The 16,945-nt window shown below is 44.2% G+C and overlaps 3 protein-coding genes across 6 annotated transcripts; all 3 read left to right on the top strand.

Annotated features, from left to right (window-relative positions):
* The first annotated feature begins 960 nt into the window (after positions 1 to 960).
* On the top strand, positions 961 to 8,846 carry agfg1b (ArfGAP with FG repeats 1b). Of its 3 annotated transcripts, none has more exons than XM_014189244.2 (11): positions 961 to 1,286; positions 2,046 to 2,139; positions 2,476 to 2,591; positions 2,842 to 2,983; positions 4,116 to 4,272; positions 5,707 to 5,851; positions 5,983 to 6,071; positions 6,160 to 6,246; positions 6,443 to 6,604; positions 6,828 to 6,925; positions 7,204 to 8,846. In XM_014189244.2, the coding sequence occupies exons 1-11, from the start codon at positions 1,120 to 1,122 to the stop codon at positions 7,261 to 7,263; spliced, it is 1,317 nt and encodes a 438-aa protein (XP_014044719.1). In that variant the 5' UTR covers positions 961 to 1,119; the 3' UTR covers positions 7,264 to 8,846. The 3 variants fall into 3 exon arrangements, with proteins under 3 accessions (XP_014044719.1, XP_014044724.1, XP_014044721.1); XM_014189249.2 differs by having other exon boundaries at positions 962 to 1,286; positions 6,828 to 6,939; XM_014189246.2 differs by having other exon boundaries at positions 962 to 1,286; positions 6,828 to 6,943.
* Positions 8,847 to 10,126: 1,280 nt separating this feature from the next.
* fbxo36b (F-box protein 36b) lies at positions 10,127 to 14,494 on the top strand. 2 transcript variants are annotated; one of them, XM_014189241.2, is made up of 4 exons: positions 10,127 to 10,270; positions 10,651 to 10,759; positions 12,097 to 12,269; positions 13,703 to 14,494. In XM_014189241.2, exons 1-4 carry the CDS (start codon positions 10,175 to 10,177, stop codon positions 14,087 to 14,089), a joined length of 765 nt encoding a protein of 254 aa, XP_014044716.1. In that variant the 5' UTR covers positions 10,127 to 10,174; the 3' UTR covers positions 14,090 to 14,494. The 2 variants fall into 2 exon arrangements, with proteins under 2 accessions (XP_014044716.1, XP_045570432.1); XM_045714476.1 differs by having other exon boundaries at positions 12,040 to 12,269.
* Positions 14,495 to 15,153: 659 nt separating this feature from the next.
* LOC123741627 (olfactory receptor 1F12) lies at positions 15,154 to 16,346 on the top strand. Its single transcript, XM_045714751.1, has 2 exons — positions 15,154 to 15,199; positions 15,571 to 16,346. The coding sequence occupies exons 1-2, from the start codon at positions 15,154 to 15,156 to the stop codon at positions 16,344 to 16,346; spliced, it is 822 nt and encodes a 273-aa protein (XP_045570707.1).
* The last annotated feature ends 599 nt before the right edge of the window (positions 16,347 to 16,945 follow it).

Below are 16,945 nucleotides of genomic sequence, written 5' to 3'. Positions count from 1 at the left end.
TTTTGACAGTAGGAGGGGGAGATAAATCCACAGGAAACTGTTCTTTACCTGACTTTTTTTTTTGTATTTTCAACGTGATGCAAAATACGTAAACGGTAAATGAGTGTAGTCGACCGAATAACGTTTCCTCGCAATCAGCTGGAAGTGTTTGCCATTCGGTTAGCCTCGGCCATATTGTGTAAGTATTTTGTCACATGCGAATTGCATCAGTATTGAAAATGCAAACGATATGTTACAGACCAGCATACTGAAGGTCGGGTTGATAACACTGCACTGAATATTTTGTCTCACATTCCTACCTGAAAAAGGACCATGAAGGTCTACCTGAACATGGAGCTGTGCAGATCAACTGATCTATACACTTATTTAACTTCCGAACAATTGAGCATAAACCGATTCGGGACAGCGACTACCTCAGGGTCATGTTCATTAGGCACCAAGCGGAAGAAAATGCACTGAAACGGGGACAGACTAACTGGGCATGTCCAATAGGTCATTCTCATATTTGTTTTCCGCTTTAAAACCTTGTGTGCCCTAATGAACACGGCCCTGGCCAACTCCCAGTGAGTGAGTAAACAGGATGAGCAGAGGCGGGGACTCATTGGCGAGAACAGTACAACCACTGTCTGTGGGGCCTTGCTTGTTCCTTCAGCCAAAACAGGAGACTATTGATTTATATTGAGGGAAGGCAAATGGGTGGACACCTGCTACCCTCAACAGTGCCACATTCTAGGCAAATGACTTTCTTATCGTGATAAACTGACAGGATCATGTCAAAGTTGAGACCAAAACTCCATATGATGCCTTTTGGAAGAGGAGATTATCTTAAGTCGTTGTTTTTACAAAACATAATCAGTATGATGGTAAACATTGTATTTACTATTAAACTGTTATTCATCAATGTAATGTTGTCGAATGGTCACTGCTGTCCACCAGTAGGTGTCAGTCACGCTCCAGTTAGCAGTCTAGTACACCTGTAAACCAACGAAGAAGAAATGTCCCAATAGACCTCTCTGCAAGGTGTCTGAACCACCGCTGTCGAGGCAAGACATCCCCTTGTTTCTCCTGCCTAGCCCCTGGATAAACTTCTCCCACCTTTAGCAGCCCCTTTTCTCAACCATGGCGACGAGTGCGAAGCGAAAACAAGAGGAGACGCATCTTAAGATGCTTCGGGAAATGACTAGCCAGCCCCCGAATAGGAAGTGCTTTGATTGCGACCAGCGCGGCCCGACTTATGCCAACATGACAGTGGGTTCCTTCGTCTGTACCACCTGTTCTGGCATCCTGTAAGTACTGTGTTGACCATTGTTATGCTTTTATGTGAGGTTGATTTTAAAGCAAGCTAAAGTCGTTCTTTATGGTGTATTTTAGTGGTTTAGCTAATATTACTTATCATGCTCCCCAACACCGCATGTAATGCTATCCAACGTTAGCTAAATACTATAATTGGTTCGGCAGGGTCGCAAAGCCCGTACTTTGATGTAAGGAGAGGTTTCAATTCCCAATCTTTAAAAGGTCAACTAAAGTATTGTTTGTACCGAAAATAGTTGTCTCAAGGTTAGTGTGTGTGATGCTTGTTGATAAAAGGCGTATTTGCCCAGTGTGTCAAAACAGCACGTCACTGTACCACCGGCGAAACTCTTGCCCAACCTCGGCTCTTTACCAATCCAAGTTTATCTATACCATAAGCGTAGTTTGGGACATCTGTTGCTCACTCCTATAGGTCTATATAGTATTGAACTAGGCAGAAATGGTTACATTTGTTGCTTGCCAAACACTTATAGAATACCTGAAGTGGGTCAAGTAATTCAAATGAATATGGTTTAGAGACAACAATAGGAAGGGACTAGTGACAAAAGCACAACTGATGCTAAAACGGATCATCTCACTCCATATGTGAAGGCTAAGCACATTAAAACATTTTAGCTGTGAGTGTATAGTCATGTTGGGCCTAGTCATTTGTAAAATTATTGACACAGAATGCATACTCACCAATTGTCCCCCTCTGCTATCGTTACCCCCCCCTCCCCACACACACACGCTAGAAGAGGCCTGAATCCCCCCCACAGAGTGAAGTCCATCTCTATGACCACCTTCACACTACAGGAAATTGAATTCTTACAGAAACACACCAACGAGGTACTGACATGAATTCATGTAATGTATTATGAAATGTGTTCTTCAATCCTAGTCCTGGGGATCCGAGGGGAATGCAGGCTTTTATTCCGGCCTAGCACTAACACATCGGATTCATTCAAAGGCATTGATGATTAGCTTAGTCAGATGTGTTAGTATTGAGAATAAAGTCTTGCTGACCCTGTAGGTCCCCAGGACCAGTATTGAAGAACAATGGATTATTGTCTTTGTGCATGTCTGCCTCCTCATGTCTGCCGTCTTGAGTTTTTCTGTCTCAAGGGAGTTTATTGGTATCTCTTTTTCCTTTCTCTCCCTCTTCCCCACACACTTTCTATCTAGGTTTGTAAATACATCTGGTTGGGTCTGTACGATGACAAGACATTGGTTGTTCCAGACTTCCGCCAACCACAGAAAGTAAAAGAATTCCTCCAGGAAAAATATGAGAAGAAAAGATGGTGAGGAGCTTCACTCTTTTGCTTTCTATCGAGTTAACGGAATATCTGAAAAGGTAGAGATCCTCCAGTTTCTATTGTGATATATTCAGGGGTGAAATGGGAGGAAAAACCACTTTAGGGAACTGCCAATGTAAAATCCTATGAATTCATGAACAACAACCCAGTTTTACATGTAACATTTTTTACACCTTTGGAACACTGTTCCAGCAATTGCCTGGATGTATTTTTCTTTATGCTTGTGTGCACACAGGTACGTCCCTCCAGACCAGGCGAGGACGGTAGCCATGGCCCAGGCCTCCAAGTCGGGCTCCTCAGCCAGCAGCACAGCCAGCACCCCGGAGGTCCAGCCCCTGAAAACCCTGCAGCTCAACAAGACCCCCCCAACACGTCAAGTATTGCTTCTACCTGCTTCCTTAACATATGGCATAATACATTTCAGGCTGATGTGCTTTTGAGTCATTTCCAAACAAATGATGAAATACATTTTAGACTGATGCCCTTTTAGCCATTTTCATAACTTGGTCTAGTCATATAAGTCAATGGGTGCAACCCAAAATGTCCCCAGTTATTTTAATTTGAAACATGTCATCATTGAGTAGACATTTGCCATGGCGCCCTAGCAACAGCCTAAGCAGAGAGCTCCTGTACATTTTGTAAATATTTTTGTAATTTGTATGGTATTTTTACCTACAATCTTTTTGTTTTAAGAATGAACAATTAATATAATCAGAATCCACCACAACATTAAGACTGAAGCTGTTTGAATACCTAGCTAACGTTAGCTGGCTAGCAGTTTTGATTCGAATGCCAGCTAGTGTCTGGAGGGTGAAGATGGAGAGAAGCCGAAAGCAAGACTGCAGAGGTGTGCAGTGATGAGGCTCGTAGGGAGGACGAAGTTACAAGGCTGCTATTTAATTATTATTGAAATGTGGTGTGCTTTCTGGTGCCACGTGACTGCCATAGCATCATCTAAGTGGGTGCTTTCTGGTGCCACGTGACTGCCATAGCATCATCTAAGTGGGTGCTTTCTGGTGCCACGTGACTGCCATAGCATCATCTAAGTGGGTGCTTTCTGGTGCCACGTGACTGCCATAGCATCATCTAAGTGGGTGCTTTCTGGTGCCACGTCACTGCCATAGCATCATCTAAGTGGGTGCTTAATTTTGGTAGCTAGCTACCTACCTTCTACGGAGTCCATGGACTACAGTGGCTTAGCTCAGACTTCATCTGACTGAGTTCTACTACGGAAAAGCCAGAGACAGTGTGACACCTTGAAGACATCACACTTCCTGCCTGCCTCTGGACTGTCTCTCCCTGCTTGACCACCTCCCTCAGATGACCACTCAAGCCATGAACTTTATAATGACTGTCCATCTCATAACGTTGTGATGTTGTTTTTCTAAATTACCTATCTCTTTTTGTGCTTTGAAGTGCAGGCACTTTAAGATTCTTTGAAAAGCGCTATATACGTTGATAAATTTGTTCTTAATCATTCCTCATGTTCTCTCTCTCTCCCTACGCCAGTCCCCGATGGTGGTTCGCTCCCTGGCCCATCCCATAGTTCAGGAGAAGAAGTTTGACCTCCTTACGGACCTGGGTGGAGACATCTTTGCCGCTCTGCCCTCTCAGGCTGCCAGCAACGCCAATTTTGCCAACTTTGCGAATTTCCCCAGTCAATCAGGTAATGAGCCAATCAGGTTTCCCTAGCCAACCAGGTTCCCAAGACAATCTAGTAGTGAGTGAGAGTGGCCTTCACTCAAACTCCCAGGGGAAAATCCTAACTTCCATTTAGGTTGAATTTTCACTTAGTCATGCGTGGATGTTAATGGGAGACTAAGTGAACATTTTATTTAAAGCAGCAATCAGCAGTGGAAACAATAACAGACTATTGGTTTGCTATAAAGCTGATGGATGGGGCTGGAGAAATGTAACCACTCTCAAATTCATAGACCACTATGGATGCAAGGACTGACCATCCATGATATCAAAAATGTAGTTTTAACCATGTTTTTAGAGGCTTTTTAGTGTTTGTTTACATTTACTTTGTTTACAAACATTGGAGTAAAACAAGCTTATATTTTGGGTTCTGACGAGGTACAACTGTTGAACTAAGCTCACGAGGCATTTAAGTTATATTGTTCAAGAATCAATGGGTACATTTTAATAAATTCATTAGTCCAAAAATGTATGTAGCAACTGCAGATTGACCCTTTTTAAGTTGGATTTAGACGTCGTCCAATATTGAGTAGATTTGAGTGATTTGTCTTCAAGGGGTCAAAATGAAATAAATCTCGAGTTCATGCAAATGAGGAGTAAAGAAGAGTAATGTAGTAAAACTGAATGTCCCTAAGCAGGTACACAAGTCATTATAATGTTATTTGTATGTTAAATCATTGTCATTTGCTGCTCTTCCCATTCCTCCCATTGTCAGGGCTTTACCGTCACGCCATTCCTCCCATTGTCAGGGCTTTACCGTCACGCCATTCCTCATTCCTCCCATTGTCAGGGCTTTACCGTCAAGCCATTCCTCATTCCTCCCATTGTCAGGGCTTTACCGTCAAGCCATTCCTCATTCCTCCCATTGTCAGGGCTTTACCGTCACGTCATTCCTCATTCCTCCCATTGTCAGGGCTTTACCGTCACGTCATTCCTCATTCCTCCCATTGTCAGGGTTTTGTGTTTCCTCTGTGGTTTGCAGTGACTAAGGTTAACTCAAAAGCTGACTTTGCCAACTTTGAGGCGTATGGCAACTCTGGAGTACCTCCGCATTTCAGGACTTCACCCCCCTCTGTTGTTTGCGTCAGGTACCGCCGGGTCCCATTCTCATACACACCCTCTCATTTACATTATTTAATTGCTACAGTAAATTATTGTGATGTTTGTTTGTCAGTTAATCCCATAAGGGATGGGTTGCCTATTGGCGGTTTGACACGAAAATGAAATGTCATTTAATTCATTATCTCTGTTCCAAGCCCAACAGGGGAACAGGTTAGCTTGTTTTTATCATACCATGTGTGCCTCTTTCTTTAATGTGTGTGTTTGTGTCCATGTCCTTCCTCCTGTGTCTGAATGTGTGTATATTGACCCCTGTGTATGTCTCTCTCGCTCTCTGTAGGGCGAGGTGTCCCAGTGCCGTCAGTGGCTGGTGCTGTACCGGCCCAGTCCCAGCTGGGCACCTCGGCAGAGGACCGCTACGCTGCTCTGGCTGAGCTGGACAACGAGCTGAGCTCCTCTGCCCCTACAGGGAGTAGTGTCCAGGGGTGAGAGACAGACGCCACTCCAAAACTTGGCACTAAAAACACATTTTTAGCCTTTGCTTTTAGATCTCCTTAAAAATATATTTTTTTGTGGTTCAATGAGCTAAGAAATGTATTCATGTTCTGTATTTAAGTGAATCTAGGAATATGTTTGGAGCTGTGTTGGGAACCTCGCCTGCCCAGACAGTCTTACCCAACATGCATGTGCAGCAAGGCTTTGGAGGTGAGTGGATTGTTATACCTACAGTATTTTCTGAAATGGTTGACTCTCAAACATAATGAAAGCATAATGTAATTTCCTGTTGTTTCAGCCGTCTCGTCCAATAACCCATTTGTTGCTGCTGCTCCGGATATGGCCACCAACCCCTTCCAGACCAATGGTATAGCGCCGGCCGCAGGTGTGTTTGTGTGAGCACATGAAAGTGCATACATGCATATCAAGTGTGTGTGTTTGGGACTCAGCCAGTTGTCTCTCTTTGTCTGAAATAGCATTGTTTGATATCAGTAGATCCTGTACATTGAAAGGTTAGTTTGTGTTTGCCACTGTGTTCATGTTATTCACTCCGCCCCCTCCCATCTCTCTGTGTATCCTAGCCTCATTTGGCACAGGCTCTATGAGTATGCCTGCTGGCTTTGGGAATGCCTCCTCTTACTGCCTCCCGACCAGTTTTAGTGGGACCTTCCAGCAGCCCTTCCCTGGCCAGGCCCCCTGCCCTTACCCCCAGCCGGGGGCCTACCAACCCCAACAACCCAATGGTAAGTAGTGTAGTTTCAATCACAATATAGTTTGGCCATAACATTAAAGCTGTGATTTCCAAAACAATTTTAGTGCTTTTCTTGTGACCCTACACTATAAACAAATATCATGTTTCTGGCTAGTATCCACTCTGTAACTAAATAGCCATCATTCTACTATTTGGGAACCTAATTGGCAGAGAGACCATTAAGCCTTAATCTGTTTTTTTCTCTGCATTGACAGGCCCTGGTGGATATACAGTCTATGGACAGACCAAGTCCTCCATGACCCCCTTTGGGCAGCCCATGGCTGGTCCTGGGATGACCAAAAACCCATTTATGGGGAGTATTTAATAGTGTGTATGTTTCCAGATCATGTCGAATAATGTTTTGTGGTCTTTGATTGTAATACTTGTAATACAAGTGTGAAACACTGACCAACAAAATGCAAATCCGAACACGTCCAATATACTTATACACATTCGGCTTCTGCATGGGTCCAATGTAAAAACGCATATGTGCATCCTCTCTCTCTCTGCTAACTTCATGGATGAATGTTTGGAAGTCATGCTGATGGTCATGTATTTTACAATATTGATTAATCCTTTGTCTCCAACCAGGCGGGAGCCCCGGCTGGATCCTACCCCTCTGGAAGCTCCAACACCAACCCCTTCCTGTAGCGCGCCTCCCTCCCCGTAGTCACCACCAGAGGGCAGCATGCAGCACCTATTCAATGTACCGGCTCAGTCACACCTTGTGATGTGACAGTACATTTCTGAAACTCTGAATTCAAGATTTTCTTAACTATGTTTACGACACTATGAAGGACTATGGGATCGTGGACTGCCCTGGAACGATGCCCTGGGACTTATACGTTCTCTATACATATATTTTGTAGTTTATTATGTTTGACAGTATTATTGTGCATGTCGGCATTTGTAATCACGTTTAAAATACATGTTATGTATAATTGGGACTTGACGTGGGCGGGGCGACATTGTGCAGGCGCCACTACAATGTTTCTACCAGTGGGTTTATATGATAACTAACATGGTTGTATCCAACAACTTTAGAAGGGAACTGAGGTGACAAAGATTTTCTCATCGGGAACGATGACGATTAGATGTTGGTGAAGAATCAGGCTGGTGAACGAGGTGGCACCGATGGTCATATTCACTATCATTTAATGAATTCTGTGTTAAAGAAACAATGTATTGTGTAGTGGTTTCAATGGGCCTCTGCTTGCATCTGTTTGCAGTTATGGTGTCCGGGAAAGGGACTTTTATTTGGTGCATGCTTAATACCACTGTTACTCGGGGTGCAACCTGGGGTGTGTTCAGCAGGATACAAGATTGTGTAGCAGGACCCCCCCCGAAAAAAACCCCTAGATTTTACCCCATCAAAGAAATTAAGAAAATTTAAGCTCATTTACTGCATTTATACAATTTATAAACTCTAAAATGCTATTTGAAGAACAGCGAAAACAAGCTTAAATGACCCCAGCCATTATCACATTAGATGCTGTAGCTTCATTCATCTCAGTCGACCTACAAACATATACGATCAGCCGCTACACATTAACTCAGCACTGGGATAAGACTAGAATTAATACGTACAGAGGGATCTGGTAACAGAAAAACTGTTAGTAACCAAAGGTAAACCACTACATTTGCTTTATATACATTTTCTTCTTGTTGTTGCAGTTTTAAAGCTAATTTCCTGCAATTCTACATATTTTGTAATGACTTATGCCATGTTAATAGGACACGTGCCCGGTTGGTAATTCAACCATGATTACTACAAGTTTAGATAGCTGGCTAGACTAACGAGACCCATTTACCAATCCCCCCCCCAAAATGGAGTGATTGTCAGTGTGTGACATGTAACAAGAGGAAAACTGCTGATGCACAACCAAGTTTTTAAATTGCACCTTGTGTATTTTACTATTCTAACTCTCAACAGGAAGTGGAGACCCCGCCTCGGTTCGTACATTTTTTTTAAATAAATGTTTTATTTTTCTAATTGTAAAAAATGACCGAGGTCCGGACCATTATACCTCAGTGTCCGGACCTCGGTGTCTTCATATGTAGCTACGGCCCTGCGCAGGTGTGTAAAAACACATGACAAGTTTGTATTTATTTGGAGAGATGGTTAACTTGTGCCCCCCAATCACTTTTAATTAATGCAATTGTGTTACTCGCCATTACAGTAATACGTAAGTCAATGTGTACATATATAAATATATTAAAGATTTTTAACTGCAGTTTGCACTTGATTCTCATTTTTTCATTTAGAATGAGGTTAAAATCTACAGTGAACAACATGTAAATTGTTGGTCCCATGTTTCATGAGATAAAATAAAAGATCCCAGTATGCACAAAAAGCTTATTTCTCTAAAATGTTGTACACATTGGTTCACATCCTTGTTAGTGGGCATTTCTCCTTTGCCAAGATAATCCATCCACCTGACAAGTGTGGCATATCAAGAAGCTGATTAAACAGCAGGATCATTACACAAGTGCACCTTGTGCTGGGGTCAAAAGGCCACTAAAATATGTTTTGTCACACAACACAATGCCCCAGATATCTCAAGTTTTAAGGGAGTGCAATTGGCATGTGGACTGCAGCAATGTCCACCAGAGCTGATGCCAGAGAATTGAATGTTCCTTTCTTTACCATAAGTTGCCTCAAATGTCATTTTAGAGAATTGGCAGTATGTAGAACCGGCCTCATAACCACAGACCACGTGTATAGTGTCGTGTGGGTGAGCGGTTTGCTGTGAACAGAGTGCCCCATGGTGGGGTTGTGTGGTATGGGCAGGCATAAACTATGGACAACGAACACAATTGCATTTTATCTATGGCAATTTAAATGCACAGGGATACCATGATGAGATCCTGAGGCCCATTGTCGTGCCTTTCATCCGCCGCCATCACCTCATGTTTCAGCATGATAATGCATGGCCCCATGACGCAAGGATCTGTACACAATTCCTGGAAGCTGAAAATGTCCCTGTTCTTCCATGGCCTGCATACTCACCAGACATGTCACCCATTGAGCATGTTTGGGATGCTTTGGAGTGTGTTCATGTTCCTGCCAATATTCAACAACTTTGCACAGCCATTGAGGAGTGGGACAACATTACACAGGCCACAATCAACAGCCTGATCAACTCTACGGTGGTCACACCAGATACTGACTGGTTTTCTGATCCACGCCCCTCGCTTTTTTTCTCTGTATTTCCAGTCATATGAAATCCAAAGATTGGGGCCTAATGAATTTATTTCAATTGACTGATTTCCTTATATGATCTGTAACTCAGTAAAATGTTGTTCACTAAAGCTCTTTATGAGGAAATGTTTTCATTGACTCAAGTACCAGGAAAACTTAGCTTTTCATTTATACACAGCTGCAAAAGTGACTTCAAACCCAAGACAAGAGGAGGTTGCAATTTTGCATTTGTTACATTGCTGCATGTTGCGGCAGGAAGGAATGTTGCAGCAGGACGGGTTTTGTTACATTCTAGCACTCTGGAAAAAAAACCTTAACGAACCCTTTCGTTGCCATGGCAACCCAAACCAAGCGTCCAAAATGTCGAGTTTGTTGGGGAAAAGTTTATTTGAAGTCAGTGGTCAAGGTCCTCCACCCAATAAAGACTTCTTCCAATTTTCTGTTACCAAGACAGAGGTAAATCTTTTCGTGTTATGTCCTCTCTAAAATGTAAAGTATTTAGTCAATTTTTCTTAGACATTTCTAAGCTAACGTTAGCCATTTACTGCCTTGCCCTTTCATTCTCTAACGCTACAGTAATCTTTCAATCTTAGTTTAGCCAACGCGTTAGCTAGCAATAATAACGTACATGTCAGTAACGTTAACGTTAGACACATAACAATATAATCTAGTAGTAGCTTGCTCGGCTAACTAACAAATAAGGCTTTGCCAGAAAGCTGGCAACAAATAGTTAAAGTAAATAGCACTTGTAACAAATAGACCTAGCTAAATTGCTTTGCTAAGTAAATACTGTAATGCCGCTTGCTCTGCAATACTCATAGGCCTATATTTTTCAGGTTATTTGGAGATGGTGGAAGATTTCTTTGAGAAGTGATGGTAGGAACACTAAGCCAGGAGAACTGAGGGAGTCTCACAATGACTACTTGGATGACAGCCGGATTCAGAGTAAGGTGCCCAGTGTAGCCTAGCCCTCAGCCCACCTGCTCAACTTACAGCCCACCTGCTCACTAATAGCAAGATAGATAATAGCGTAAATGCCCCAAATAACCCTATGCCCTCGAGTAAAGGGAATTACCATGCTAAAAATGACTGCTTTGATTGTAACCCAATCAACCCCTAATTAAATGATACTATTGGCTAAGTCGGCAGTTCCCACATGATTTAGGTTCACAGGTGTGTCAGAAGGGTTGTTTCCAGGAGGGCAGAGGTCGTTGAGGCAATGGCCTAGACCAGGGCTCTCCAACTCTGTTCCTGGAGAGTTACCCTCCTGTAGGTTTTAACTCCAACCCTGTTCCTGGAGAGCTACCCTCCTGTAGGTTTTAACTCCAACCCTGTTCCTGTAGAGATACCCTCCTGTAGGTTTTAACTCCAACCCTGTTCCTGTAGAGATACCCTCCTGTAGGTTTTAACTCCAACCCTGTTCCTGTAGAGCCACCCTCCTGTAGGTTTTAACTCCAACCCTGTTCCTGGAGAGCTACCGTCCTGTAGTTTTTAACTCCAACCCTGTTCCTGGAGAGCCACCGTCCTGTAGGTTTTAACTCCAACCCTGTTCCTGGAGAGCTACCGTCCTGTAGTTTTTAACTCCAACCCTGTTCCTGGAGAGCTACTGTCCTGTAGGTTTACACTCCTACCCTAATCTAGCACACCTGAGTCTAATAATTATCTGGTTGGTAAACTGAACCAGGTTAGATACAACTAGGGTTGGAGCAAAAATCTACAGGAGGGTAGCTCTCCAGGAACAGGATTGTAGACCCTTGGTGTAGAGATTGTATCCATTCACGGGTGTTGCGGTTTTTTTAAGCATCTTTTACTAGAAAGACTTTTGAATCACCTAGTTGCTAGGTCAGAGAGATGGGGAGAATCTCAAAACCCATTGGAGATGGTCAGAGGGGAGGGACCTGTGACTTTCTCATCCAATGGGGTTTGAGAAGGAGAGGGGATGCGAGGAGTCAAGGAAATGCAAATTGAGATTCTCCCATGGTCTAATGTCCTTGTAACAGACTTTGGCTAGGTTGGGCACAGCACAAAAAAGAGTTAAGCAACGTCCCCATTGGTGGGCATGAGGCTAAGGGACTCTGTTGACAGGTGCTGTCTGTGTGATCAAGTAGAGGCTGCTGAGGGGAGGACGGCTCATAATAATGGCTGGAATGGAGTCAGTGGAATGATAAACACATCAACGACATGGTTTCCATGTGTTTGATACCATTCAATTGACTCCATTCCAGCCATCATTATGAGCCATCCTCCCCTCAGCAGCCTCCACTGGTGTGATGGTTTCCTAGGTCAGGTGAGTGTGGTGTTTGGCCCACGGATCCTTCAGTACAGCCAGGCACTATGTCAGGGCCACTATGACTACCTGGAGCGTCTGCCCGACCCCCTGCTTCTCCACATCCTGACTCATCTGGAACTGGAGGACGTGGCACGGCTTGGACACACCTCACACAGGTTCAGGAAGGTGAATGGACCCACTCTATCTGTGTGAGACTCGGTGCATGCATGTAGACAGTATTACTGCCTATTTTTTTTATTTTTTTTAACCTTTATTTATCTAGGCAAGTCAGTTAAGAACAAATTCTTATTTACAATGATGTCCTACCCTGGGAAAACTCTCCCCTAATCTTGACGACTCTGAGCCAATTGTGCGCCCCCCTATGCGACCCCCGATCACGGTCGGTTATGATACAACCTGGGATCAAACCCTATGATGTAGACTGTATACAGCCTATGATGTAGACTGTATACAGCCTATGATGTAGACTGTATACTGCCTATGATGTAGACTGTATACTGCCTATGATGTAGACTGTATACTGCCTAGGATGTAGACTGTATACTGCCTATGATGTAGACTGTATACTGCCTATGATGTAGACTGTATACTGCCTATGATGTAGACTGTATACTGCCTGTGATGTAGACTGTATACTGCCTATGATGTAGACTGTATACTGCCTGTGATGTAGACTGTATACTGCCTGTGATGTAGACTGTATACTGCCTGTGATGTAGACTGTATACTGCCTGTGATGTAGACTGTATACTGCCTGTGATGTAGACTGTATACTGCCTATGATGTAGACTGTATACTGCCTATGATGTAGACTGTATACTGCCTGTGATGTAGACTGTATACTGCCTGTGATGTAGACTGTATACTGCCTGTGATGTAGACTGTATACTGCCTATGATGTAGACTGTATACTGCCTGTGATGTAGACTGTATACTGCCTATGATGTAGACTGTATACTGCCTATGATGTAGACTGTATACTACCTATGATGTAGACTGTATACTGCCTATGATGTAGACTGTATACTGCCTATGATGTAGACTGTATACTGCCTGTGATGTAGACTGTATACTGCCTATGATGTAGACTGTATACTGCCTGTGATGTAGACTGTATACTGCCTGTGATGTAGACTGTATACTGCCTGTGATGTAGACTGTATACTGCCTGTGATGTAGACTGTATACTGCCTATGATGTAGACTGTATACTGCCTATGATGTAGACTGTATACTACCTATGATGTAGACTGTATACTGCCTATGATGTAGACTGTATACTACCTATGATGTAGACTGTATACTGCCTGTGATGTAGACTGTATACTGCCTGTGATGTAGACTGTATACTACCTATGATGTAGACTGTATACTACCTATGATGTATACTGTATGTGAATCCTTTTGTAACTACATTGGTATATCTGACTGTAATTACGTGTTTTCCATATTCATATTTCCATATTCTGTTGGTTTATTTTCTGTAGTGAATCTGTTGTTTTTGTTTGTGGTTTAAACCCCTGGTGAGTTAACTGATGGAAGGATTGACCGCAAACTATGGTCTAGGTCCCTAACCACTGTTCCCTGTGTGTCTGTCAGCTGTGTCGTTCGGAGGAGTTCTGGGAGCAAGCGGTGCGCGGCCACTGCGGCTCCGTGTCTGCTGAGGTGGAGGCCCTGGCCCTGGAGTTGGGCTGGAAGAGCGTCTTCTTCACCAGCAAGCTGCAGCTGCAGAAACAGATCAGCCGCAGGAGGAAGAGGAGCCAGAAGCTACTCTGTACAGACCTGGAGCGCTATGATGTAGACACAATGGTGGAGCGCAGTGAGGACCCAGAGAGCCACGCTGCAGATATAGAGCCAGGTTCTGAGTCGGACCCTGGGCCGGAGCAGCTCTGTACAGACATGCAGCGCTGTGGGATGATTGCGGGCCAGGGTCGTGGTGTGGCACAGGGGGACTGCAGCGCTGATTCAGGGAGCTCACTGAAATGACTAGTGTTTTATCTTTACACTCTAAATAGGATCTGAGGTTTCAATGCAGAGGAATAGAGGACGGCTTGATCTCGGGTGGAGACAGTACAAGTCGTTTTTGATACAAATATGATGACTGTTGAATGTTTGATGAATTCATGTTAGTTATGCTTCTTGTCTTTCAATCAATACAATGGCTGTGTTGTGTTGGAAGACAGTTTGTCTCATAGACAGTTGCCTGGCAGCAAAGGATGTTGTGGCAATGGCTGGAGATGTTAATATGCATTTTTACCTGCTGTTGCTTTGTGTTGTACATGTGCCATAATCTTTTTCCTTATACATTTTAGCACGAGCAGGACAATACCATTCAGTGGAATGATTCAGGGAGGGCACGTTTGGTAAAAATAAAAGGATAAAAACCTGCCAGCTGTGTCTCATAACAATTTTCTTCCTATTTGATATTGTTTTATAAATATATATTATGTATTTTTACAATGTTTAAAATATAACAATATTTTAAACATGCTCATGACTTAAACCTACAGTATATTCTAGATTAAATCCTTATCTCGGCTAAATAACTTGAGGACCAAGGGTCCAATCATTTTAACATCCTTCTAGTTAATAATAGGGAAAGTGTTCAGTCTGATCTCCACTCATGGACCTTCACATTCACTAGCGACAAAACCTCCTGGTGCAGGTCAGATGTCCATACACACACACACTCAGCACAGCACACACACCTAGGAGCACAATCAATTGCTCCACCTACTGTTAAATATAGAATTTTGCTATGCTGAGAGGCAGGTGTTGACTCTCAGAACAGTCTATTCCACTAAACCCACGGATTACGAGGCAGTCGATAAAGAATCTGTAACTAAATGCATGGCGGTGGTGACACGTGACAGAAAATACAAGGCAAAGATATAGAAGGTAACAGTTACCTGAAGCAAAGGGCTAGCAGCCACAGTAGAGACACCCATACTGTAGATGTTGGCACCATTAACTTGGTTTTGCGTATTCTTGGTTTGGCAAATTCAACATTTAGTTTTCACCCCTGTGACCGGCCAGAATCAGCAGAAGCGATGTCCAATGACTCCAACTATGATTTGGCAGTGGAACAGAATACAGGTAAGACATGGCCATTTTTTTCAGTTGTTTTTCCTCCCTGTAATGTTTCTTTCGTCTCAACCTATGAGTTTGCTCTATCTTGGGTTTACATTCATTGTATTGTCATTGACATCAAATGTGGTTTATCAAAGTATCAAAATAATCTCACTCATGCATTTGTGGTTTAACTTCACATGTTATTTCTCAGGGTTTTTGTGTCTTTCATCTACTCGGGCCTTTTAAATGCTACAATATCTGGGGATGACATAGGGCTGCTGGGGATGACATAGGGCTGCTGGGGATGACATAGGGCTGCTCGGGATGCATAGGGCTGTGTGTCCGCGGGGGCATCTTCCTGACCACCTTCTTCTTGACCTACCTAATCGTGACAGTGTTCCACACAGCCGAGCTGCGCCGCAACGTCCGCGTCGTTCTGCTGTGCCAGCACTGTGCCTGTGTGACCAGCTTCAACGCCTTGGGCACTGTCCTGCACGGCCTCCGCACCCTCCGCGTGCCCATCAACCGCCTGACCTGCTGGGTCCTTTTTGACTTCCAGGTGGCTCTAGGCCGTGGCATGGGCATCACCCTCACCCTCACGGCCCTCAACACCTGTCTGTCCATCCTGCGGCCGCTCCACTACCCAACGCTGGTGCGTCGCATTCGGTCTTCTGTCATGGCGCTGGCTTGGTTCGTGGCCCTGCTCAACCCGGTTCTGTTCACTGTCCTGGCCTGCGCCCAGTCCTCTTGGGCCTATGTGGTGGATCTGGACCCCGTATGCTCCACCACGCTGGAGAGTCCCGCGTCTCGGTTCAGCAGCCTGGCGCTGGTGGTGTTCTTGGTACTGCTCATCATGACCAGCTACGTGCTCATCTACATGGAGGGCTACCGGGCGGGGCATTTCTCACACGCCAACAGCAGCGGGCGCCACACCACCCTGATCCACATGCTACAGATGATCCTGTACCTGCTCCCTCTGGTGCCCATCATCACCAGGTGGAAGCACAATATGGCCGCCACAGTGACCAACTTCGTGGTGTTCCTAGTGGGGCAGGCACTCAGCCCCGTGGTGTACGGCCTGCGTTGCCGGGAACTCCGGGAGCAGCTTCCCCGCTTCCTCCCCCGCTGGACACGTTTTCCAGACCTACAGCAGCACCACAGACTGCTCTAGTACAGAGACCCCCACTCAGCACTGGAACTGCAATGATCTCCAGAACCGCGGCTAGTACAGGGACTGTAACCAGCGCAAAGACCACACTCGGCATTGGAACCTGTGCTACAATAGAGACTAAAGCCAGTATGGAGTCTGCATCATGTGAAGGACCTGGAATAAACCTAGAGAGCCCAGCAAATACAGAAAACCACAGTGTGCACATGGACCAATAATAGAGAATGAAGCCAGTAACATAACTGAAACCAGTGGACTGACTGAAAATAGTATAGAAGCCAGTGACGTAACTGAAACTGACTGAAACTAGTATAGAGACTGAAGCCAGTGGACTGACAAACTAGTATAGAGACAAGTGAAGTGCAATCGTATGAGGACATTGTATGATGATTACTGAACCTGCTGTAGACAATGGTGGCGATTGAACATGTGGAATCGTCGGGAAAAGAACAGATAAAATGTAAAACACTTGGTTATTGTTTGGTTTTCACATTGTATTGGTATTGTCTGATTAGACCCGGGTTCAACTATATCCGTATTCAAATATTTCTTATTTAAATACTCGTTTCTGACCACTTTCCAATATTCCACTTCTCTTTGTC

This window comes from Salmo salar, chromosome ssa03 (assembly GCF_905237065.1).
Source record: "Salmo salar chromosome ssa03, Ssal_v3.1, whole genome shotgun sequence".
Lineage (NCBI taxonomy): Eukaryota > Metazoa > Chordata > Actinopteri > Salmoniformes > Salmonidae > Salmo > Salmo salar.
This window is presented reverse-complemented; position numbering and strand designations above follow the sequence as displayed.